Here is a 23,994-nt window from a genome sequence, read left to right as displayed (position 1 = left end):
TATCAGCTGCGTGACCTTGGGCAAGTTACTTCATGTCTTTGAGCCACAATTTCCTCATCCATAAAATGGGGAGATTAATACCTGCCTCATAAGGGTAATATACCTATCTCATCAGTTTCATCTCATACAATCATCCTCTGTCATTATGCTCTAGCATAGGGGTCAGCAAACAACTCCTTAAGCCAAACTGGGTCCTGTTTTAATGTATAATTCCCTATGTAAACTGCAAACCCATAAAAAATGTTCTTGTTCAATGCTGAATCTCCAGTGCCTAACAAAGTGCCTGGAATACAATGCATGGATACATGCATACATGAATGCTGTAATGTATAAAAGGTACTTATTGTCTGATATATATTGTATGTAATTTGTGGTATAACAAATAGTTTGCCTAGTAGATGTGCAAATAGTTAAGAGCACAAATTAAGAGTTGAACATCCTGAGACTGAATCCCAGTTTTCCATTTAATACATGAGGAACCTTAGACAAGTTCCTTAACCTCTTTTTATTAGCTTCCCATCTATAAAATGGGCATAATATTAGTACCTACCTCATGAGGTTTGTAAGGAAGACTAAACAAAATTAGCATAGAGCCCAGCACACATTAAGTGTTCAATAGATGCCATCTATAATTATAGTTGTTAATTACTTTATAATTTTTATAATACAAGTCTTAGATAGATGGCAGATATTTTTATGACCCCCACAACATTGACTCCAGTTTGCCTTTGGAACAAGGTAAGCCAAGGTCTCCTCTCTCACTCCACTCCCAACACAGCCAAACATAAATCAAGCCAGAGCCATGGTTAAGCAATATTCTTTCTTTAATTCCCCTTTGCAAATGGAAGCCCCTGAGCTGGTCCCCACCCCCACCCCCAGGGATTCCACACCCTGGGCCCCAGATGCAATGCCCCTGCCTCAACCTGGTGGGAGGAAGAGAGGAACACCCCCTCCCCAGGATGGTCCATTAAAAAAAATCCTAGTCATTTAAGAAATGAGGCTGAGGACAGGAGAAGGGAACTGGAAGACAAGGCCCAGGGAAGGCCAGACTGGAGATGTTGGAGCTGTGAGGACCCTTGAGAAGGGTTCGCAAGCATATCCCTAAGCTCAAGGCCAGCATGGCTGAGGGAAAGGAAACAGACAAGATAACCTGGCTTCTCAAGGTCCTGTCTGCTTGGTTATGAACACTGACACTCACCACCACCACCACCACAGGCCTCTGGATGGAGAATTTTCCAGTTACTCTGGGGAAGGGTTTGCTAAGCATCCCCTCTGGCCCCTGATCTGGGGTATCCCGGGGTCCTCCTGAGACCAAACCTGGGAGAAGGAGGGACTCTAGGAACATGCAAAGGGGGGGGAGCAGAGACCCCCGCCCCACCCTGCTGCTCTACAGGATGGTGGCTCCAGCTGCATCTGGGCTCCGAGGGTCTTTCACACCGATGATGAAGTTGTTGGTTCTCCGGCTGCCATGGACCCAGGATAAGACATCTACCTTCTCCACGTGGTGACCCCTGGCTTCCAGGAACTCAATCTCTTCCTCTGTGAACTCACCTGAAAACCGTCCCCCAACATGCACACATTCAGAGTGTTCAGAGCACTAGCTCAGGAATCCTACGGTCATACCTGAGTCCTGGTCCTGGTTGCTCCACTGAGGAGCTGTATGACCTTGGGCAAATTGCTTGACCTCTCTGAGCCTCAGTCTCTTCATGCATAAAATGGGGAATATACGAGAACCTGCTATATGAAGTTGTTGCAGGGATTAAAGAAGATAATACACAGAAAGCACTGAGCTCAGAGCCTTGCATACAGTAAGTGGTCAATAATATACAGTCATTCTTAATATTGGAAAAGGGGTTTTGGGGTCTTATCTCCACCTGCCTAGGCCAAGTTGCCATCATTGCTTTCTAGGATAACTGCATAGCCCACTAGCTGGTCTTTCTGCTCTCAGTCCTGCCTTCCTTACAGCCTATTCACACAGCAGTCAGAGTCCTTCTAAACCATTAGACCATATCACTGCCCCCACTCAAAACCCTCTAACAGCTTTGGTGACTCTTAGAATAATATCCAAAGTCCTTACCAAGCCTCTAAGGCCCAACATCATCTGGGACCTCACTACGTCTCCAAAATCCTCTCCTCACTTCCTTCCACTCTCTCCCTTAACCCTGCTCTAGCCTCCTTGCTGTCCATCAAGGAAGCCAAACACGCCCCCAACTCAGGAACTTTGCACTTGCTTTCTCTCTGCCCGGGATGCTCTTCTCTTAGAGTCACAAAACTGCCTCCCTTACTTCCTTCCAAACTTCAAAAAATTCTCTGATCACTATCTAAAATATCAGCCCTTGTTATCTTTGCCTTGTTTTGTTTTCTTTCAAAGCACTTAATGCTACCTATGTTTGTTTATTTATTTACTCTGTCTCCTTCCACTAGATTATAAGCTTCTTAAAGGCAGGGATGTTGTCTTGTTCACTATGGATCCCCATTGCCTAGAACAGGGCGAGGACATAGTAAATGTTAAGCAAGTATTTACTGGATAAATGAACAAATCCCCACCCTCTTGCATAATTTCAAGTCTTCATCTCTTGCTGGGCCATTATACTGAGTGCTTCTTGTATTTCCCCAACTTAAATTCTCCCCCTTCAATCCACCTCCCCTATATAAAACAAATCAGGTCCTATCCCTCCCCTACTTAACATGGACCTCCATGACAAGCCATATAATTTCACTTCCCACTGCTCCTCAACAAAAATATTGTCTTACTTCCCCAAATGGGATGATTTTGGGTAGTTACTGAGATGAAGACATGATATTAAATAGCATTACATCACTGAATCTTGTGGTTCATTTTCAATCCATTTGATAATAGCAAGGACTATATTTCAGTCTGGTCTCTAACATTTCAATCTTCCTTAACAGAGAGAGCAGCCTTCAGAGCCTTCTCTGGGTAATAATATCCAACTAAAACCTAAAAATGCTTGAATTTTTAATACCTTTTAATTGTGTATTTGTGGCAAATAATGCCATTTTTCCATTTGGGATTATGATATAAGATTTACTTTAAAAATACATGTAGGTTAAATGTATTTATAGACACATTATGTAAATAATGGTTTAGATGATGTGTAAATGTGGCAAAAGTCATGAAGATGATGGATAAATTCTGAAATTTGGGAAACAATGTCTCTAGTCCAGCTGGCTTTTTGGCTGCTCTCTGAACCATTCTTTCTGGCTTTTGCCCAGGCTGTTCCCCTGCTCACAATGTACTTTACCTCCATATGCCCAATTCCTGCTCATATTTAAGGCCCAGCCAATTGTTACCTCTTCCATAAAGCCTCCCAGAGTCCTCAGGTGGATGAACTTTTCCCTTCACCAAGCCTCCACTCCTCATGCCCCTGTCTTAGACTATAAGCCCCTCAAGGGAGGGTTAGGATGAGCCCCCTCACCCCCAAGTAACTTAGAATAAAGCCTCACATTCGATAGAGACCAGAAGATATTGGTTGAGCAGGATTCATTTCCAAGGACTTAGCCTCATCATCCATCAGTTGGGATCCAAAGGGTCACCGGTCAACTACAGGGTGTGACTGCTGAGGATCTAGGTGTGTGGCTTCTAACATGCTTCAGTCCAGGAGATATCTAGAGCCATGCGGTAAAGAACTGAGTCTTTGGTGTCAGCCAGGCGGTCTGCTCTCCATTCTGCCACTTACTAGTTGATCTTTGACTGGTTTATAACCTCTGTGGTCATCAGTTTCTTTCTCTATAAAATGGGGATAATGACACTGAACAGGCGAGGACCATGCCTCAATATATATCCCCTTTGGACTTGTATAATATGTTGTCTGTTGTAATAAAAACTCCTTGAACAAGCACATACTTTCCCATTTACAAAACTAAGCTGCGTCCAAAATTAAGCACCTGTCCTTCTTAGAGGAAAGCCTGTCTCCTCACCATAACCTATCAGGTCCATGACCTGGCCCCTGCCTGCCTCCCTGTTCTCATTTCATTCTCACTCACCCTTGTTTCCTTTCTGCTCCTAAAACACACCAAGCCCATTCTTGTCCTGAGTTCTTTGCATTTGTTCCCTTGGCATACAAAACCCCAGTTCTTTGCATGGTGGGCTCTTTCTCAATCTTCAGGTCACAACTTAAATGTAACCAAAGAGAAGTCTCCCTCGATCATCCAGTCAGCCCTATACATACATTATCCTGATTTAATGCTCTGCAGAGCATTTATTTTGCTTTCTCATATTTTTTTAGTATTCATTTTCCTGTCTGCCTGTAAATGCAGTATCCCCAGCATCTAGGATAATGCCTGGCACACAGTAGATACTCAATACAAACTGCTGAATGAATGTTTGCAGAATGAACAACTGAGTCTTACTTTACAAATGAGAACACTGAGGCTCAGAGTAGAAATATAAATTTCCCAAGGCCACACAGCCAGGAAATGGCAGGATGTTCTAATCCCCAAGATCTTGTACTGTTAGGAGTTGGGTGGAAGAAACCAAGCTTTCAATGGCAGGGAGCTGGTGCTGGTTGAGGCAGGGGAACCCTTGGGAGGAGCCTTTTTCTCCACCAGACTTTGTGCTTACTCCATGGGGACACTCACTGTCCACCTGCAGAAGATTGGACTGCAGGTCTGGGTGCAGGCGGCCACGAGCCAGGCTGTCACTCAGGTTCCGGTTCAAGGTCAGGACATTCAGCAGAACCTGTAGGCAGCCAAAGGGCAGAAGTCAGGGATATCCCAGAGATGGGGGGTTCAGGACTCTGCAGTCCTTACCCCTGGTCCAGACTCCTTAGTCTTTAGATTCTTTGTATAAGGGGTGTCATCTGAACTGCTCAACAGCCCCAGAAGACAGGCAGGTCTTTGATGATTTTCCCCATTTCACAGAGGGGAAAATGAAGGCCAGAGTAGAAAAGTGAGTCACTCCAGAGTTTAGAGAGAGCCAGGGAAGAGGCACCGCTAGCACCCAGTATCCTTTAATCTAGCCCAGGGCTGACCTCCCTTCTCCCTGTTCAGGACAGGGTTAATGGCTGGGGATAGTCTATGTTACAATGTGGATGCTTTTAGTTCATTGGTTTGGAGTGTGGGTTGGCTCTGGAACCAACTGCCTGCCCATTCTTACTAACCTGGACCTAACTTCTTAAACTTTTTGGGCCTCCGTTTCCTCATATATGAAACAGAAATGAGGATTCCTTCCAAAGTTGGGAAGGTTAAAAGATTTAACACACATAACACCATGCCCAGCACTTAGCAAGAACTCTGTATATGTTAGCTATTGTTATCTACATTTTACAGATGAGGAGACAGGTTCAGAGAAGTTAAGTGAATTCGCCAACATCACACAGTTGGAAATGGGCAGCACCTGGTCTGGGATTCAGGCATCTGATTCCAAAGCTCAGGCTAGTTAACTTGCTATCTGCCAAATTATGTGCCTGGCACATATATGAGGTGCTCAAGACTAGTGGAATTGTTGCGAGGCATTTTGGAGAGTAGCAGACCCTTCCTTTCAAAATCAGATCCTAAACAGGATGCTTCTCTCTTCAGATGCTGAGTAGAGCATGGTGGGACTTGAAACTGACAGAACTCATGCAGCCCAGATGCCCTATCACCTCTCAGTTCTACTGGCCCTGCAATTTCTCCTGCAACCAGGGAAGACAGGGAGCTTCAGGTCTTCATTTTCACTAAGAAACTCAGCATAGCCCTTCTCCCTAGTGTCCAGGAGGGAAGCCGTCGCAGCCCACGTTTGCTGTGAGGAAAGGATGAGAACAAGCAGGAGACACGAAGGGGACCTGCAGCCCAGGCCACAGCCTGGCCCTGGTGACGCAAGGCCGTCACAGAGGAAACCTCACCTGGGTTAGGCCGCTGAGGCCCCGGGCGGCTCCATTGGCCCCGAGGGCGAGGTAGGTCCCACAGAGCCCCTCTGCCGGCCGGACCACAGTGGGGAGCAGGAAAGACAGTGGCCGCTTCCCTGGCTGTACCGAATTCTCCTGTTGTCAGAGGACCGAGGCCACAAGGGGGATGAGAGGTAGGCCGACTCAGGAAAAGGAGTACACCACTCTTCCCAGTGCTCTCCCTCTCCTACATCTTCCACAGGCCCAGCTTTCATTGGCGACTGGTTTCTCCCCAGACCAGTTTGCTATATGTGAAATGGGCAGGGTCCCTGGATAACTGGGGTGGATAGTGAGCCCACGAAGTTTTGGAGCTACCATGGGTGGCAGGGGAGGGGCTGAGCCAAGAAAGATGGCTATGGGGAAGAACAGAATAATCTCCACCCCGGTCATCTTTGTCTTTGTCCTGCCATGGCTCCAGCCTGCAGGGTGTAAGAGTGCTCCAGCTACGCAATAATTCCCATCTCCTCCCTCCTTTGGTGCCCAACGATAGGACTGAGAGCCATCAGCTCAGCATTACACGCTCATAGACCATTAGTACTAAAAAGTCCCTAAAGCATAAAATCAGGGGCCAATAGCCTGATTGTACAAGTAAAGAAACTTGTACAAGTTTTATCCCCAGAGAGGGGATAAAACTTTCTCCAAGTCACACAGTCAGAGGGTGACAGAATGGGACAAAGTTTCTTTGGACCCAACAGGCTCCAAGCCCCAAACTTGTGAACACCTTGTCTGGGCTCCTTTTCTTTATAATAGAAGCTCCTAGAGGAAGTAGGGAGGGAGGGGCAGCCATACTGTAACAAGTCCTCCCTAGCCTTGGGGTTCCCAGGGTAGGAGGGAAGCAAGATCCTACCAGGCTGGGCGCAGAGTGGTTAGCAGTCCTGTTTGGCCAGGAGAAGTCCAGCATCTGGCTGTTGAGCAGGATCCCCGAGGGGGTGATGAGGCCACTGCCAAAGGGCCGGTTCAGGGAGCTGGGGGCCGAGATTGGGGCCAGGTGAACCCTGAGCCCACTCTCACTCCTGCCCAGCCCCCACCTCCTTCCTGGTCTAGATGATATCTTGTGCCAGTTTCCGAGTCTGAGCTGGCATACCTGACCATGGCCACAATGAAGTCGTCAGGGCCCATGATCAGCACCTGGGCAGCCGTGGGAGCCCCATCCAGCTCGTAAACAGGCAGGAGTGGGGCAGGGGCCGCCTGGGAGTCATTGATGTGGCCCCGGAGGTAGGCAGCCTCTACCTTGCTGAAAAGACATGGGGTAGGAGATGAACACACAGCAAATTCTCATTATATTCCACCTACCACTCTTTGTGATGTCTGTTCATGTGATTATTTGATTAATATCTGCCTCCCCCAATGGACTGTTAGGTCCATGAGAGCATATTACTTATTCCTAGCATATAGGGAATATTCAGGAAATAGCTATTGACTGAATTAATTTATTTAGGTGTTATTCAGATTCTCTGCTAGAGCCAACGTTTAATTTATTCAGTGCTTTAGTCAAGAGTTTTTTAGTTACTTGACTTTACTCACTTAATCCTTTCTCTGATTGGGGCATAGTGAATGCTTAGAAAATATATATTTTTAAAATATGTTTCTATTGATTTCAGAGAGAGGAAGGGAGAGGGAGAGAGAAAAACATCAATGATGAGAGAGTCATTGGTCGGCTGCCTCCTGCATGCCCCCTACTGGGGATCAAGTCTGAAATCCGGGAATGTGCCCTGACCAGGAATTGAACCCTGACTTCCTGGTTCAGGGGTCAACGCTCAACCACTGAGCCACACCAGCCAGGCAGAAAATATTTGTTTTGACATAAGCAAACTGAATTCACTTAACTTAATTGTAATCTCAAAATTAAGTTTCATTAACAGTTTAATTGAGGGGGGGAGGTTTGTATACAGGATTCTTTACTTTCAGAATTTCTTTTTGAAGACACAGAAAGACTTGGCACATAGTAAGCCCTTAATAAATATTTATTGGATGAATTAGTTAAATGGATTTAATATAGGTGTGTCTTGTATGTTTTAGAGCTAAATTTATATTGATCTTAAAAACAAATTTATGAAATTATGAAAATGCAGATTTACATTAACTCTATTTTTGGTTTCTAATTTTCCCTTAGCTAGCCTTTAAGTCAGTTATAGTAGCAGTTAAATAGTAACCATTCTTACCCCTATTGCCAATTAATAGTAATGATGATATTTGTTGAATATTTATTATGTGTCAGACAACATGCTAAATGCTTTGCATGTATGATCGTGCTTGGTCCTTACAACAACCTCATGAACCATTATTGTCAGGGCCCCTTGTAGAAACAGATTTAGAGTTTAAGGCTGCACAGCTAGTGGATGGAGAATCTGGGATTTGAACTGAGTCAGTATGACAAGAGCTCACAGTTTTACTGCTACGTTAGGCTGCTAATGTAGATACATTTTAATCAAAATCCCCACCACCTCCAGTATTTTCTTGGAGACTCTTTTCATTGTTATTAGGCTTTCTTTTTCTACTCAAAAAGGGGAACAGATGGACCCATATATGTGCCCTACTAGGGTCAAAAAATTTTGAGAGCCATATAAAGTAGAGCAACTCATTGTACAGATGGGAATACGGAGGTGCAAGGAGAGGCAACCAGTGTCACACTGTGAGTTGGGGTAGAGCTGGAACTGACTTGGAACTTCAGGCCTATTGCTCTACCAGCTGCTTTACACCTGATCCTTTCTCCACACCCACCACCACCTCTCCAGTCCCCAGGGGCCGGCCACAGGACCCACCTTAGCATGTCATCCGTGCTCTCACTGATGGTAGAATCGTAGATGGGGTCTCCCAGTCTGCTGGCTAGGGCTAATGCAATCTTCAGGGTCTGAAAACAGAGCAGAGGTGTGGCAGAGGCTGCCAGGCTCCTCCCAGTAGCCACACCCAGAATTCTTGTGTGTGAGAAAACTTGGAGGGGATTTAGTCCTGCCCCATGGCTGTACCCCATCCCCCCACTCTCAGTGTCCCCCAACACAGGGTGGGATGGAGGGGCTGGCCTTACCTCTGCTACCCAGTGAAGAGCCTGTTCCCGGGATACCAGGCTGGTGAGATTGAAGCCCTCGAGGATGTTGAGAGCACTGATGAGGGCAGGGCCTGTGTGTGGGGGTGGGGGACTGAGAACCAGGTGGCCTGAAAAGACAGGAAATGACTAGATGGCAGGGGAAGGGTCAAGACATCTCCACACCCCACCATCACATAGACTGAGACCACTGCACTGAACTCCCTCATCAGATAGGGGAGAAGAGGTGACAGGCAAAGGGACACACCCAAGTTCACATGGCCAGTCAAGTCAAGGACAGGGCCAGGAATCCAACACTGGTCATCAGTTTCCTCTTCCATATGAGGAAACTAAGGCTGAAGAGGACTATAATTTGCCCAGAGTTACAATGAAGGCCATTGGCACAGTAGGGACAGGTATCCAGATGTTCAGATTCCTGGTCCACCATGTGTCTTCTTTCAGCTCTTCTCATAGGGCAGGATACTATTCAGGGCCCCTGATGGTCCCACCCCTGAAACTTCTTGGGAGCAGCAACCTCCTCTTCCTATGTAAGGCCCCAGTTATTAGATATTTGGACATCAAAGGAATAATAATACCTGATATAACACAAACCATAACTAATTAACTCATTTAATCCTCACAATGGGTACTGTTATTCCCATTTTATAGGTGAGAAAACTGAGGCACAGAGAGGCAGCTGGTCCAAGATTATAGGATACAAGTGGAACCCAGAGTACTCAAGGTAAAGGCATTGCCAAGAGAGCACAGGCTGGGGAGGAGAAATGGAAAATCAAATATATATTCAGTGCCCATTCTGATCAGGGCAGCTTCCAACATCATCTCATCAAATCCTGATGGTCACCCTGATTGGTAGGCACTATTATCTCCATTTTAAGGAGGGAATCAAGGCTCAGAGTGGGAAGTGACTTGTTCAAGGTGAATGGCATAGCTGGTACTCAAACCTAGGTCCTTCTGGCTCCCTAGCTATGTTCTTCCTCTGTTCCATATGCCACTGCCTCTGGTAGAGGAATCAGGCTGGAGATAGAGGCCTGGAAACCTGAACTCAGAGGCAGCCTCTTCTGGGGCTTGAGGTGATCTGAGCCTCCTGGAGAACCTGTGAACCTCCTTAGGGACCTAGGAACCTACCACTTTGGGTTCAACCAACATGGATTTCACCCATGTCATAAACTTGCCTTTATGAGTTCATCATTGGTTTTGAATTTGACAGGTTAAGTTCTATTCCTTCCCTGGGCACTCAGTCTCCTTTTGGCACAATTAGAGGGCAGGTCTATGCTTGTCTTGGCATTGAGAGTGGGCATTGAGAGTGGGACTGGGAATGGGCAAGGCAACATAGAGCCCAAATCAAGAAAACCTATGGCCAGAATCCCAACTTCTAGGTCTGAACCTTTGACCAGGTCTCCCTCCCCATTTCCTAAATACTTGGGGTAAATGACTCCATGACTACTTCAGAAGGTAGGCTGACTCTGCCTTGCTTCGTTAGTTAGCTGTTCAAGCAGCTCACTGACTCAGTTTCTCTCCTATGAAATGGGAAGGAGTCTCTAGGCCAAAAGCTTACAGCCATGGACTGGGAGGTTTCTCCTGAGTGGGGACCGTGGGAGCTGGGGGAGAAGTCACCTCTGTACACGCCACACACAGGTTTCTCCACAAGGGCACTGTAGTTGCTGAAGTCCTCCTCAGTTATAACACCCCCTGCGTGCTGAGCCTGGAAGGGAGAGAATGGCCCCACCACCACTGTGAGCCACACACCACTCAGTGAGCATGTGGATTTGGCCTATGGTATATGTTTGGGTCACAGACAGATCAGATGTTTATAACTTCTGTGCCTTCTGCAATTTCCATCATGGCCTTTAGGGATCCCATCAGCCCTGGGTACCCCAGGAAAAAGGAAGGGGGAAAAGCACTAACAATGAGCACCTACTATGTACAAGGCATTGTGTTGGTTACATTCTATGAATGACCTTCTTAGTTAGGTATTTAAGGCCCCTTGTGATCTGGCCCCTGCCTACATCTCCGCCTCATGTCCTGCTATTCCCCAGTGAGCTCTGTACAGCCACTCAGAGTGACCTACAGGTCCTGAAAGTCATGATTCCATGTCTTTGCACATACTGCCCTCTCTGCCTATGAAAAAGCAAAGATTTTCCACTTATAGTAGCACTTGCCTGAGAGATATCAAAACCGAATTCTGCATTTTGCTGCAGCTAACTAAAGTCACTACAAAACCATGGATGACCCTGGTAGGAATGATGTAATTGAGGACTCTACTGACCAAGAACCAGTCTAGTACAAACCAGTAGATTCATTTTATACTATCAGCATGCTAATTTTCAACCCTAAGTTAGCATAACATTAGGAATGCTCTCCTTTTTTTGGTACTTGAAACCTCTGACTTCCTCTCCACCATCAGTGAACAATACATTGAATTTCTTGGCTGGTGTGTGTTCCTTTGTCTGATAAGTTAATAAACTCAACTTTGGGTTTTTTCTTTTCAAGCTCTGATGGTCTTTGTTAGAGTCTCCTTCATCTCCTTCTCCACCTCTAGGAAAGGATACAAGACCCAAGTCTGGCTAATCAGAGCATTTCTTTTCATGGCTCCGTGATTGGTTTGGGAATAGTCATGAGCCCGATGACAGGCCAATGAGACACAACCTTGAGGCTTCTGCTGGAACTACTGAAATGAGAAATGCCCTTTATCTAGGATGGCTTGCTGGAAGGATGGCTGATGGGAGCAGGTGTGGAAAGGATGCAATAGAGAGTGAATTCAAATAGAGGAAAGCAGTCATGAGACAGAAAGAGAGACAGACCAAGTCCTGACAACATGGATGGAGCCCCCGGATCCAGCTGACCTAAAGCCAGTACTCTGCTGGACTTTCCAGTTAAGTCCATCTGAGGTGGGCTTCTTTTACCACACCCATGCCTCCAGTGCCCAGCATAGGGCCTGGCACAGAGTGGGCACTTTGTAAATGTAGAATGAATGACAGACCTATTCAATTCCCACAACTGTATGGCAGAGATAGATGTAATCACCCTGTTGCACAGATGAGAGTGCCACTGAGTTGGTCTGAGTATCCTTATCTTGAACATAATTTTCCATTAGGAATTTTCAACTATTGACAACAGTTAGAACCCATTACTACCTCATACTAAGACTCTTTGGGGTTGGTTGGTAAGCCCTCATATTAATACCCCCAGTCCCAGTGCAGGAGGCACTTCCCTCTGTCCCTAGAAAACCCAAGGGCAGGGTGAGGTTGTGGGCTTAGGGAAGCAGAGGCCGATCATGGGTCTCCACCAAGCCTGGGAGGGACAGGCCAGACCCCTGCACATGTTGGCACCAGCCCTGGGGAGCCCAAAGTTACCTCTCTCAATCAGGACAGAACATTTCCATCACCCCAGAAGGTTCTTCCTGCTGCATCCCAGTCAAGCCCTCCCACTCCAACTACCATTGATCTGATTCCTATCATCAGAGGTTAGTTTTGCCTATTCTAGAATTTTAAGAAAATAGAATCCTAGTAAATATATGTAGAGAGAAAGGCAGGTAAGGAAGGAAGAGGGAAAAGGATGTCCCTGCAGTAGGGTCCTTTGGGACAGAGGGGCTCTCCACATGTTCACCTCAGCCACCATCTCCAGGGTGAGGTTACCACCAGCATAGAAGGCAGCGGGGCCGTAGGTGCCGAGCACATCCAGTACCGTGGCCAGGTCAGGCCGATGCATCAGTGAGCCAGGTAGTGGCGGGCGGCCCGATGGCAGGAACGTCTCATGGAAGCGCTCGGACGCATCGGGGGGTGGCTGTTCTGCCAGGGCGCGTGCTGCGGGCAGGGACAAGAGGCTGGGCAGGGAATGCCAGGGCTGGACCTGATGGCTGAGACGCATAACAGGTGAAGTGGGTGAGGGATGAGTGGCTGGCCCTAAGCTCTGGCCCCCAAGGAGCCTATAATGGAGGAGGTGGGGTATATATGGGCCCCTCCGTATCTTCTCACTTGTCTGCCTCCTGATCAGGATGGGGGAAGTCTGAGAAGCAAACTGGAAGAGAGATGCTTTCTGGTTTGGGCCCCAAATCTCAGAGGTTCCATCTCCCCTCTCCATCAACCTCATGCCTTTCCCCGCACCCCCAGGCCCCACTGACCTAGATCGTGGGTCACGTTGAAGCCATCTTGGGCCACAGCTGCTGCGAAGGCCAGGACTTGGTACCATGGCAGCCTGAGGGTGGGGGGGACGGAGAGCAGGGGATGGAGGAGGTTCGGGGGAAGGAGGAGGGACCCTGGGAGGGGGGAGGGAGGTTCCTGGGAAGGAGAATCCTGGCAAGGGAAGGGATATTAGGAGAGGGAGTTTGGAAGGGAAGAATCCAGGAAGGTAGGAGACAACCAAAGGACTGGTGCAGGCAGGGGCCCCTGGTCCCCAGGGGGAGGGTCTTTACCTGCCATAGAGCTGGTGAGCTTCATGTAGCCCCTTCACCATTCCGGGAACCCCCACCAAGAGCCCAGGCTGGGCAAGGCGGGCAGGCGAGGGAGAGAGGAGACCAGGTCACTGGAAGGGGGGGGCTGGGCTGAACTCCGCAGAGCCCCAAGCCAGGGATGGGGGGCTGGCACAGGGGAGAGACACAGGCCAAGTATCCCAGAGGAGGGACAAGCTGTCCCAGCAGGCATCCTCCCTCCCACTTCCCTGACTTCCTATCAGCAAATGCAGAAAGGCCTCCTTTATCTATCACAGTTGAGGGACTTAGAAATTAAGCAATCCCTTTTAAGAGCCAGGACATAACCAATTTAGATGGGAATCTATCTACATTGGATTATACCTATTCCTGATTTTTAACATAGTGTACAAGAGACCTTTGTTTTACTTTGTCATTATCACACCACCATTACTATGAACTGTGATAACTCAGGAGTGTGGCTTTTACCTCTGCACTAAATACCTATGTTTCCAAGTTATTCTATTTCTGTCCTTGCTCTCAGTGGAGAGTGGATTTTCCCTCTAGCAGTTCCTTTCTAATCTTCCAATATGCTGTGGGCTGGGAAAGTTGCAGTCGGCAGGCTCAAAGTGGGATGTGTGAGTGTTAGTGCAGCAACTTCGACGTCTCAGGCTGCTCATTGGCCTTTTTCCTTCCTTCTGTGTGCCAGATAGGCAAGGCTGCCAGAGAGTTAAGATGTTGCTGTATTGCTTGATATCCACCATCCAGATTTTTTTGTTCATTATTTTATTTGGAGGGTTGCCTGTCTCCCTCATAGCCTAAGAGCATCCTGCTCAACTCATTTTCTCACCTCCATAGCAAATATTCAGCAAAGTAATGCTTGGGTTAAAGATGGGCAGTGAAGGGAGACACCCCCCCCCCCGTACTCTCTTCTCACCAGGGTCCCCACCTTGGTCTCCCAGGACCTCTGTAGGGCCTCTTCCCTGAGGGCCCCCGGTGCAGACTCCCGGAAATCAATTAGGTGGCTCTCGTTTCTTCGAATGTCATGTACCAGCATCACACCCCCACTGGAAGAGACACAGAGGGGGAGGGTGATGAAAAGATGCCACCCCTCTGAACAGTTAACCTGCCACCCCTAAATTCCCAATGGCGATGGCTGTAGGCTCAGTTTGTCATCAGGAGTCAAGTGTTTGAGCCCCCTTCCCAACAGGGATTCAGAGACTCAGCTACACCACTATGGTGAGGAGTGGAATCGAGGCAGGAATCCAGAGTTTGTGGACCTCTTCCAGCCTGTCACTGGAGAACTTAATCCCTGATTAGAAAAACCCCAGAGACTGGGAGAGCAGGCTCTTCTGCCCCACCCCCCCACCCCAGACCACAGCTGGACCCCCGCCAGCTTCCTGCACCTGCCTCCATGGTATGCCTCTGCTCCCTCTCCCAGGACTGAATTATGTAAGAACAGACTGTGCAAAACCAAAAGGAGAATTTCTTTGGTAGGGCCTGGAGGGCTGGTCTTACAGGAACCAAGACATGGACTTTGTCAGCTTGTCCCTTTTCTGTGACTTGTTTCCATCTGAGACGGTGGTTGCATCTGAGAGGGTTGGCCTGTGGCCAAGTAACATAACAAAGAATAGGGAGTGGTAGGAACTGTGGCAAAGTAGAAGGCACGGAATGGGAAGCAGCGTCAACTCAGATCCGGATAATTGCAGTCACATGGAACTGTGGACCCTGCGTTACCAGGTCTCTCCAGGCTCAAGGGATGTTGGAAATTCTCAACTTCTTAACAATGGGAAACACATTTTTAAAAATGTAAGTCTGCAGACCAAACCGGTCTGTGTTCTGGGTGTGGCGCATGGGCGGCCAGCTTGCCACGTCTGTTTTAAGAATTCTTAGCTGGGTTGTGTATTTGGAGGATGGGAGGGTCTGGAGCTTCCATCAGACTCTCAGGGATTTGTGAGCCTGAAGGTTTAAGTATCCCACCTTAATTAATGACAGCACACCCCTGCCTGTGCGCCTCCCGTCACAATTTACAAAATCCTTTTCCAAATTTAAAAAAAAAAAAAAAAGCTTTTGAAAACACCTCCTCTGACTCCACCTAAGAAGAGGGATAGAACTGTGTGTGAAAGGAACAAATGCAAGGAGCTGGGGCCTGTCCCTCCCTCTGCTCCAAGTTGGAGACCCCCCCCCCATGAGGTCTGCAGACCAGGACAGGGAATTGGGCCTGTCCTGGGGGGACCCCCCCCCCCAACCCGCACAGCAGGGGGTGCCTCACCCGCCGAGGCCGGAACTGTGCGGAGCCACGATCCCCAAACACAGGGCTGCTGCCACAGCTGCATCCACAGAAGATCCCTGTTTACTGAGCACCTCGATGCCCAGCGACGTACAGCGGGCAGCATCGGTCACCACGGCACCCTGGTGGAAGATCTGGGAGGGGAAAGGACACTAGCTGGGGCCCGTAGGAGCCCCCTGCTTCCCTAGGGTGCCTCCACTACCCCAGGACCTCCACGGGGTGGGGAGGTGGGGTGGCGCTGGCGGGAGCTCTGTCCTCTTGTCCCCTGGGCTCGCCCCTGTTTGCCTTCTTTTCCCTCGGTACCTCAAGTGCCTCCTACCTGATCAGGCCCCCTCCTTGCCCGGTCCGTCTCCAGCCTCGGAGACCTTCCCCCCTTCCCAAGCCCTGGCCCACTTCCACTGCTCGGCCAGCCCCCAATTCCCACGGCCTCCTCAAGCGATTTCTCACCTGAGGGTCCCCGAAATAGATCTGCATGATGAGCGCCACAGTGACACCGGTTGCAAAGGTGAGGCAGGCGGTGACAATGACGGTGAGCCCGTCCTGGCGGCAGGAGCACTCGGCCGCGGCCGCGGAGAAGGGGTCTCTGCGCGTCTCCCGCAAGGGCGACCCGTCCTGGCTGCCCATCTCCGAGGAAGACGACGGCAGCCGCTGCAGGCGCGCCGACTTCAGGAAGGAGTCAGGGTCTGCAGGGGGCCGGGGTCAGTCAGGCCGCCTCTTACCCCGCCCTGCCCGCCCTCGAGGCGGGGCTATCCCCCCCCCTCCGTCTCCGCGCTCCAGTCCGACGAACCCCACTAGATAGCACCGCCTTCCAGCGCCTCCCCTATGCACCCTAGGGGGGATGGGGGTGGCAGTCAGGGCTGGGAAGAGCCTGGGGCCACTAGCTGTGATTCAGGGCAGCTGGATTACTGCCCCGAGACAAGATTTCCAGGGACCCAGGGGTGGGAACATGTCCCGAAGAGGCGGGAGTTGGACCCTCCCGGGAAACCAGATACTCCCGGAGCCGGGCCCAGCCTCTGGTGCAAGGAGGCAGCTACCTAAAGGAAGCGGACAGACCCTGGCATCCAACCTTGCTTCAGTTACCCATCCATCCATCCATCCATCCATCCATCCATCCATCCATCCATTCACTCATCCATCCACCACTCATCCATCCATCCATCCATCCATCCATCCATCCATCCATCCAACAACTATGGAGGGTCTTGCTATGTTCCTTGCCCTATGCTAGATGCTAGGGGAAAGGTACAGCAATTCCTGCCCTCTGGGGTTCACAGACCAGTAGAAGAAAAAGGCAATGAACAAGCAGACAGATGAGTATATAATTACAGGCCCTGGAAAGTGCTATGAACACAAAGGATTGAGCAAGACAATAGTGATGTGTCTTGGGGCCATGGCCTCTCAGCAGATGTGACTTTTGAGACTAAAGGATGAGAAAGAGCCACCCATAGGCAGAGCAAGTGGTGAGTACGTAATGTTCCAGAAAGAAGGAAGAGCAGGTGTAAAGGCCCTAAGGTAGGGCTGTAACAGCACAACAGAAAAAAATAACCAAACCCTGGGTGGTTCCAGTGTAGTGAGCAGTGGGCTGGAGGCTAGGCCAGATCACTGGGCCTTCTTGGCCTAGTGAGAAGCTTGGATTTTACCCTAAGAGCCATGGGAGGCCATCAAAGAGTTTTAAGTGAGAATGTGAAGCATCTGTTTTATGTTTTGAAAAGATCTCTCCAGCCCTGGCCAGTGTGGTTCAGTTGGTTGAGTGTCCTCCCAGGCACAGAGAGGTTCCTGGGTTTGATTCCTGGTCAAGGGCACATGCCCTGGTTTGGGGCTCAATCCCCAGTAGAGGGTGTGCAGGAGACAGAGGATCCATGTTTCTCTCTCTTTTTCCCTCTCCCTTCCTATCTCTCTAAAATCAATAAAAACATATTACAAAACAAACAAATGAAAACATCCCTCTGGCTGCTATGTGGAGAATGGATCTGAGGATGTAAGAGTGGAGGCAGAGAGACCTGAAAGGCACTTCACTTGCTGAGTGGATAAGTCATTTCAAGTTATGAGCCTCAGTTTCCTCATCCTAATAATGGCACTAGTCCCTAACCAGCTGGGTGGATACATGAAGCAATGTACACCAGGCACCCCATAGGTGCTGTTCACCCAAAGTTATTTTCATTTTTTTCAACCTTGGGCAAGACTGAGATAGACCTTCTTCTATCCCATAGTTCCCTCCCCTGGGTGCTATCAGCCTTAAACCTAGGCTTCTAAACATCCTAAAGGTCCTGGGTGTTTGTAAACAGTAAATAAATAACCTGATACCTTGACTTTAATACATTGCTGTACTCACAATGTGTTTTTTAAAAGTTCATTCATTCACCTGCCATCCTTCATGAATGCAGTTGCTTAAAGTGGGGCGTGGGCAACAGTTGATATTCCTTGCCTACTGTGGCCACCCCAGCAGACCCACTGCCCCCCAGGCCTGATGCTAGCTGCCCGGCCCAGCTGTGGTGCATGATTCCCCCATAAAGGATACTAGCCCCCCACTGTCTTGCAGGAAAGACAAATGAAAATTTTTTATTTTATTTTTAAAAGTTCATTCAATAAATGTTTTTTGAGCACCTGCTACTGTGTACTAGGAGTATAACAGCTTTAAAAGTCTGTGGGACAATATTAAAAATTAACTTATATTTTCCTATTTAAAATCGGTAAACCAATGCTAACATGATAAAAATCTAAGCTCCTGCCGAGCAGGCATGGCTCAGCGGTTGAGCATCGGACCTAGGATCCAAGAGATTGAAGTTCAATTCCTGGTCAGGGCACATGCCCAGGTTTCGGGCTTGAACCCCAGTGGGGAGCGTGCAAGAGGCAGCAGATCAATGACTCATCAATGATGTTTCTCTCTCTCTCCCTCTCCCTTCCTTTCTCTGAAATCAATAAAGACATATATTTTTTTAAAAATCTAAGCTCCTTGACCTGGCAGTCAAAGCCCTTCATAATCCACACACTCTTCTTTTATATAAATAAGAAACCTCATACATATATAGATATTTAGGTGGTTACTTTTGGGAAAAGCTCCTGAAGATGGGAATGAGACTGGTTGGGAGAATATTTTGTTTGAAATTTTTACTACATATATATATATTTAAATCAATACATATCCTTTAAATAAAAAGGAGACAGTAGTGGAGAAGGGAACTTTTCCTCACTATTCCTTGTTTCTTTATTACTTTTACCATGAACACGTAATTCATTTTTAAATTTTTATTTAAAAAAGAAGGTTGTCTTTTGGAAGCCTCTTTCAGTTGATTGTGCTTGCATTTAATGCTCAGCATCAGCACCACAGAGTCTGTAAATAAAACTGGAATTCATTGGACAAACAGATGTTAAACACCTACTCTGGGTACAGAACACTCTTTGGCACTAGAGGTTTCAAAAGAACTGCAGGAAAGGGTTTGGAACTTATATTTATTGATACTGACTATATTACCAGGCACTTTACATACACTTCCCGATTGAAGTGTTCCCATAACTTTAAAAGACAGACTCACTCTCTCCATTTTAAAGATGAGGAAACTGGGGCCGAGAAAGGTGATACTGCCTGCTTAAGGTTATAAATAAATAAATGGAAGAATCAAGAGTCTATGTAACTAAAAAAACTCCTTTCCATTGCTCCACATGTCACCGGTAGTCATTTCCCTCCTCAAAAACCAACCTTACGAGGTAATTTCAATTGATATTTCCAGGTACTCTTCCTTAAATCTGTTTTCTCCAATTAGATATGAGAAGCCAGGAGATGAAGGTGGTAGCAGAGATGGATCTACTTAAGACTTTGTATTTCACCGATTATTAAGTTATTCATTTATTCAACAAAAACATTTACTGAGTACCCTACTGTGAAAGTACTGGGCAATAATACCACTGATTTTACTGATAAGTAAGAGCAACAGCAGGACACTGGGAAAAGGTTAGTTTGGGGCCAGAATAAACAAGTCTTTTGGGAGAAAGATGAGTTTAATTTTAGCTATTCTGAATTTGTGAGACACCAGCAGGAGTTGTCTGGAAGCAGCTGACCTAGTAGGCATCTGATTTTTATCTGCTTAGACACCATTCCCCATTCCATTTTCTTTTAGAGAATACTATTTCCCCTCTTGTGCCTCTTTCCCTCATTGCTGACTAGAGTAAGTACATGACATAGGCCTAGCCCATCAGAACAGGCACCACTGTACAATGATTGGTCCAGGGACAGGCATGTGACCATTGCCATGCCAATCATATTCAAACTTTGTTCTTTTGCTGGAGCTATTAGGAAAGAGGAAGGCTTTCTTTTTATCTAGGACTACTAAGGTAGTAAGATTTGCTGTTGTTGCTGGGGGCAATTTGCCCCAACAAGGTGGGAGGCTTTCTGAAGATGAGTCTGTGAAAAGGAAAGCAAAGCAAGAGGTGGAGTAAAGCCCATTCTTTTTTAGGCACCTTGATGCAACTATGCCAGAAGCCCCATGCCCCTGAACTCTTCAGTTATGCTACCCAATAAAGTTCTCTTTTTAGATGTAGCTCAGTTTTGGCTGACTTTATGACAGAAGAGCCCTGACTAGAGTTGACTTGGCAGGTCTAGAGCTCAGGAGAGAGATCTTGGCTGGAGACTGAGGTCTTCTCTGGCTTGCTTACTCCTCAAAGGGGAGAATCACTAAAGATTGTTGAACCAGGGAGTGACATGATCAGAAGTGCAGGGTGGTAGATGGACTGGGGTTGTGCAGGAGGTGGGTAGAAGCAGGAGACAGGAAGACTAGCTAGAAGCCTATGGGTAACACAGATAAGAGAGAATGGTGGCTTAGTCTACAATGATGACAGGGATGGTGTGATGGAATTTGAAAGATACTTAGGAGGGGGACAGAGAGCATCTGATCACCATTTTGGAAGTGAGAGGAAGAGGGAGGATGATGGATAGCTCCTGGGCTTTTACCTTGGAGACGGGGTGAAAGGCAAGTATCATTAATTGAGAATGACATTGGGAGAAGAGCAGGTGTATGGGGAAGAGATGATGAGTTCAGTGTAGAACATGCTGAAGGTGAGGTACTGGCAGGACATCTAGAGGCAGATGCCTGCGACAGAGAGGAACACATGGGCCTGGAGCTCAGAAGAGAGGAAAGACAGTATTACTTCAAACTTAGAGTGGTTATCACCTAGCTCTGTTTTCCGTAGGGTTTGCTGTGGGGTGCCTGACACTTGGTTCTAGGGCATGGCAGGCTAGAGGCTAGGTGGGCACAATCACACTTCTGGATGAGAGGACCTCAATCTCCAGCCAAGATCTCTCTCCACTAGGTGGCACTACCAGGTTGAGAGCATAGAAGGCCATGTTAGCCAGCCGCCTGGTCCAGCTGGGCCAGAGGAGGCTTGGGGCCTGGAAGCAGTGCTGGGAGACATGGCATTCAAATGACTACACAGGTATGATGGCAAGGTCCTTGGAACCTTAGTGCACAGCCTTGGCATTAGGTGCAGGTTCCCAGAAACTCAAGTGACTGGGGTATCGGCTAGATTTTTGTACAGATTAGGGCAGTCTGTATTAACTCGCCACGGTACTCCCTGAGTTTTGAGAACTCCCTCTGCTGCCATTCTTTCATCCTACGATCTTCTTTCTCATTCATTTATTCATTCAACAATTTTTATTGAGCACTTATCACTGTGCTGAATGGCAAACAAAACAGTCATGATCCCACCCTCATAGGGTTTATAGACATGGAGTAATTATATGATCACACAAATAAACAACACAGGTTTTGATAAATGCATTTATATGGAACCAGGAGAAAACATATCAGAGGTTCCCAGTCTCTAGGTTGGGAGAGATATGCATTCCCAGTTGAGCTGGAAGAGGAAGCTGAGGAAGCTAAAGAAGCTAAGGGTAGGTGTGCCCATTGTCACACAATGAGTCAGGGCAACACTGGGACCAGAATTGTCACTCCTCACCCCTGAATAATGGACCTGGTTCAGCTGGTCTCTACCAGGCCACATCTTCCCACTCCTCTCCCTGCTACCCCCTGAGTCCAGGGCTACTCCCTCTGGAAAAAAAGTTTTGATCTGCAACTTTGACTTTTGATGCCCATAAAGCTCCCTATTGTCACTTCACACCCCTTCCAGGTGGGGTAAAAAAAATCTAGTCAGGTTGGCAGGGGCTGGTTGGTGGTCAAGGCCAGACAACCAGAAACTTGTGGAAGGGGAAAGAATTCGGGGCTGTCAGACTGGGAGTCACTACAGAAGCGCCAGGCCAGAGAGGGCTGAGCCAGAGGAGCAGGATCTGCCAGGCTGGTAAGGGAAAGGACTCAAGTGCCGGCACTGGGAGGAAGAGAGAGTGAACCAGAAGGATGCTCTAATGCCAGGAAGTGACGTTGAGGGAAAGAGGGATGGGGGTGGAGGATGAGGAGTGGAGGGGAGAACAGAGCTGGGGCACATGGACAGCAGCCGGAGCACCAGGGAAGAAATTATCAGAGGGCTTTTGGCCCTAGGGTCTCCCCCAAGCCCGGTCTCCTCTCTCCCTACTCTCCCCCCCCCCTCCCTGCAGCCCCAGCAGAGCGCTGAAAAGAACACAGTAAAATTCTGGAGCCTGCTTCCAGGGTACCTTACTAACATCCCGGCCTGACCCATGGCTCTGGTAGGGGGTGAGGTAATGCACGGGGCAGCAAAGGCCCTCTGGTCCCCAAGGACTTTGAGAGGTCATTCGGTCCATCCCCCCTGTCTCCCAATACCCAGCACAGACAGACGGACAGAACAATGCCCTCTTTTCCCCTCCCTGGACATGCAGAGACTCTCAGCTTCTCCCCCGTGGTCTCTCCTTCCCACGGTCCCTGACTGTGGGGAAGTTCTTCTCAAGACCTAGCCTCCATTCACCCTACTGCAGTCTCTGACTCGGGTTCTTCCACCCGGTTCTCCGAGGCGAGAGAGAAAAGCCTCTTCTGGGCAATCACAGCCGTCCCTCAGGACCTTCCCTCCCACATCCCTCCCTTATCAGTTGGTTCTTCCCCAGAGGTAACCCCATCCCTCCCGCTGCAGTCCCTGGCATCCCTCTCCCTTGTCGCATCCTCGGACTCCGAGGCAGAAACGCAGTACCAGCCCCGTCACACAACGAACGGAAACAAGGGCGGGGAGAAAGGTCTAGGAGGAAGGGAATGAATTAGGGAGACGGAGGCTGAGGTGATGCTCAGCGCAGACGGAGGACCAGGGGCGCCCCAGGGGGCAGGAAAGGGGCCAGCGGGTCTCACCAGTGTCGGGGTCTCCCAAGAAGGCGTCCTCGTCCTTGCGGCCCCTCAGCGGGGCGGCGGGCGCCGGCTCGTCCTCCGGCAGCCGCGGGAAGCTGGTGATGCTCATGTAGTCCACGGGCGAGTAGGCGCCCAGGGCGCTCTCCTGGCTGGCCGGGTTCTCCGCCGCCATCCTCGCCCGCGCCCCCCGCAGCGCAGCGCCTGCCGGAAGTGGTGCGGGGGGCGGGAGTGCGGGGCGGGGGTGCGGGCGGGGGCGGGGCCTGAGCTCGCGGGCGGCCGGGAGGGGGCGCCTCAGCCCCACCTCGCGCGTTTCGGGGCCTGACTCGCTCCCCCCTGCTCAGCGTCTTCAACTTGCTGCCGGCACTCGGGTGGGGGTGCGAGCAGAGGCCGGAGGGCAGGTCCGGGTCGCGGAGCGGGGGGGAGAGGGGGTCGGGGAGCAGAGCGCCCTATAGCGCGACCTTAGTGATTCAGGACACATTATACAGCCCAGGAGCCAAATCCCTTCTTCCCGTGTGAGCCGGGATCCTGCTCGGACCCAGGCTCCCACCGCTACCCACAGACCCTTCCGAGGCCGCGAAGCTCTCCTCGACCCCACGTCTTCCTCTGAGCCCAGACTCCTCAGACCCCTGACCCCTTCTTGACGCCAAGACCCTTTTCCTCCGACCTCAGACTCCTCTTCCGACTCCGAATTCCTCTTCCGACCTCAGACTCTGCCCCCCCCCCCCCCGCCCCGCAGGCACCTGCTTCATCCCCAGACTGCATCCCTGCTTGGACCCCCGACAGTCCCTCAGACTCCTCCTTCAGGTCCCACCCCTTCCGGGACGCCTGACCTAAGGTTGTGTATGTGTTAGGATCCTTAAGCGCAGACCCCCAGATCCCACTCTAGAGGCTTAGCATTCTCGGGTGGGGTCTCTGGAACCTGAGACTATCGCTAAAACAGTTACCACCGTTCAGAGTTTTTGTTGTGGTTCCGGAAAAGGTGCTTTAAGACAGGAACCCTGGGCAGGACTGTGTGCGGGACTGTGGGGGGGATCTCTGAGTCTGGGCGTCGGCATTCTGTTTCCTGTGCCACCGCTTACGAACTGTGTGATCTTGGGCAAGACACTTCATCTTCTTTAGTATCAGCTTCCTCACCT

General features: G+C 49.2%; 1 protein-coding gene across 6 annotated transcripts; it reads right to left on the bottom strand.

The window, feature by feature from the left end:
* Nucleotides 1-806: 806 nt before the first annotated feature.
* On the bottom strand, nucleotides 807-23,064 carry GGT7 (gamma-glutamyltransferase 7). 6 transcript variants are annotated; one of them, XR_013999722.1, is made up of 16 exons: nucleotides 22,862-23,064; nucleotides 16,071-16,306; nucleotides 15,606-15,757; nucleotides 14,271-14,400; nucleotides 13,340-13,407; nucleotides 13,049-13,122; nucleotides 12,535-12,731; nucleotides 10,543-10,630; nucleotides 8,911-9,038; nucleotides 8,648-8,736; nucleotides 6,970-7,119; nucleotides 6,733-6,850; nucleotides 5,844-5,981; nucleotides 4,600-4,699; nucleotides 3,466-3,627; nucleotides 807-1,551 (listed from the first exon to the last, which is right to left on the bottom strand). XR_013999722.1 is itself a non-coding variant. In XM_081149550.1 (15 exons), exons 1-15 carry the CDS (start codon nucleotides 23,028-23,030, stop codon nucleotides 1,388-1,390), a joined length of 2,001 nt encoding a protein of 666 aa, XP_081005676.1. In that variant the 5' UTR covers nucleotides 23,031-23,064; the 3' UTR covers nucleotides 807-1,387. The 6 variants fall into 6 exon arrangements, 3 of the variants coding, with proteins under 3 accessions (XP_081005676.1, XP_081005677.1, XP_081005678.1); XR_013999723.1 differs by having other exon boundaries at nucleotides 3,466-3,748; nucleotides 14,283-14,400; XR_013999724.1 differs by having other exon boundaries at nucleotides 14,283-14,400.
* Nucleotides 23,065-23,994: the final 930 nt, after the last annotated feature.

The sequence above is a fragment of the Miniopterus schreibersii genome (assembly GCF_964146895.1).
Source record: "Miniopterus schreibersii genome assembly, chromosome: 10".
In the NCBI taxonomy this organism is placed as follows: Eukaryota; Metazoa; Chordata; class Mammalia; order Chiroptera; family Miniopteridae; genus Miniopterus; species Miniopterus schreibersii.
The sequence above is the reverse complement of the archived record's forward strand: the minus strand, read 5'-3'. Positions and strand labels throughout refer to the sequence as shown.

Excerpts from the sequence above, each read along its gene's own strand:
- GGT7 (XM_081149550.1), bottom strand. The coding sequence starts at position 23,030 with ATGGCGGCGGAGAACCCGGCCAGCCAGGAGAGCGCCCTGGGCGCCTAC. Across the intron at positions 15,758-16,070 it reads TCTATTTCGGGGACCCTCAG|ATCTTCCACCAGGGTGCCGT; the intron begins GTGAGAAATCGC and ends TTCCCCTCCCAG. Across the intron at positions 5,982-6,732 it reads ACCACTCTGCGCCCAGCCTG|GAGAATTCGGTACAGCCAGG; the intron begins GTAGGATCTTGC and ends CTCTGACAACAG.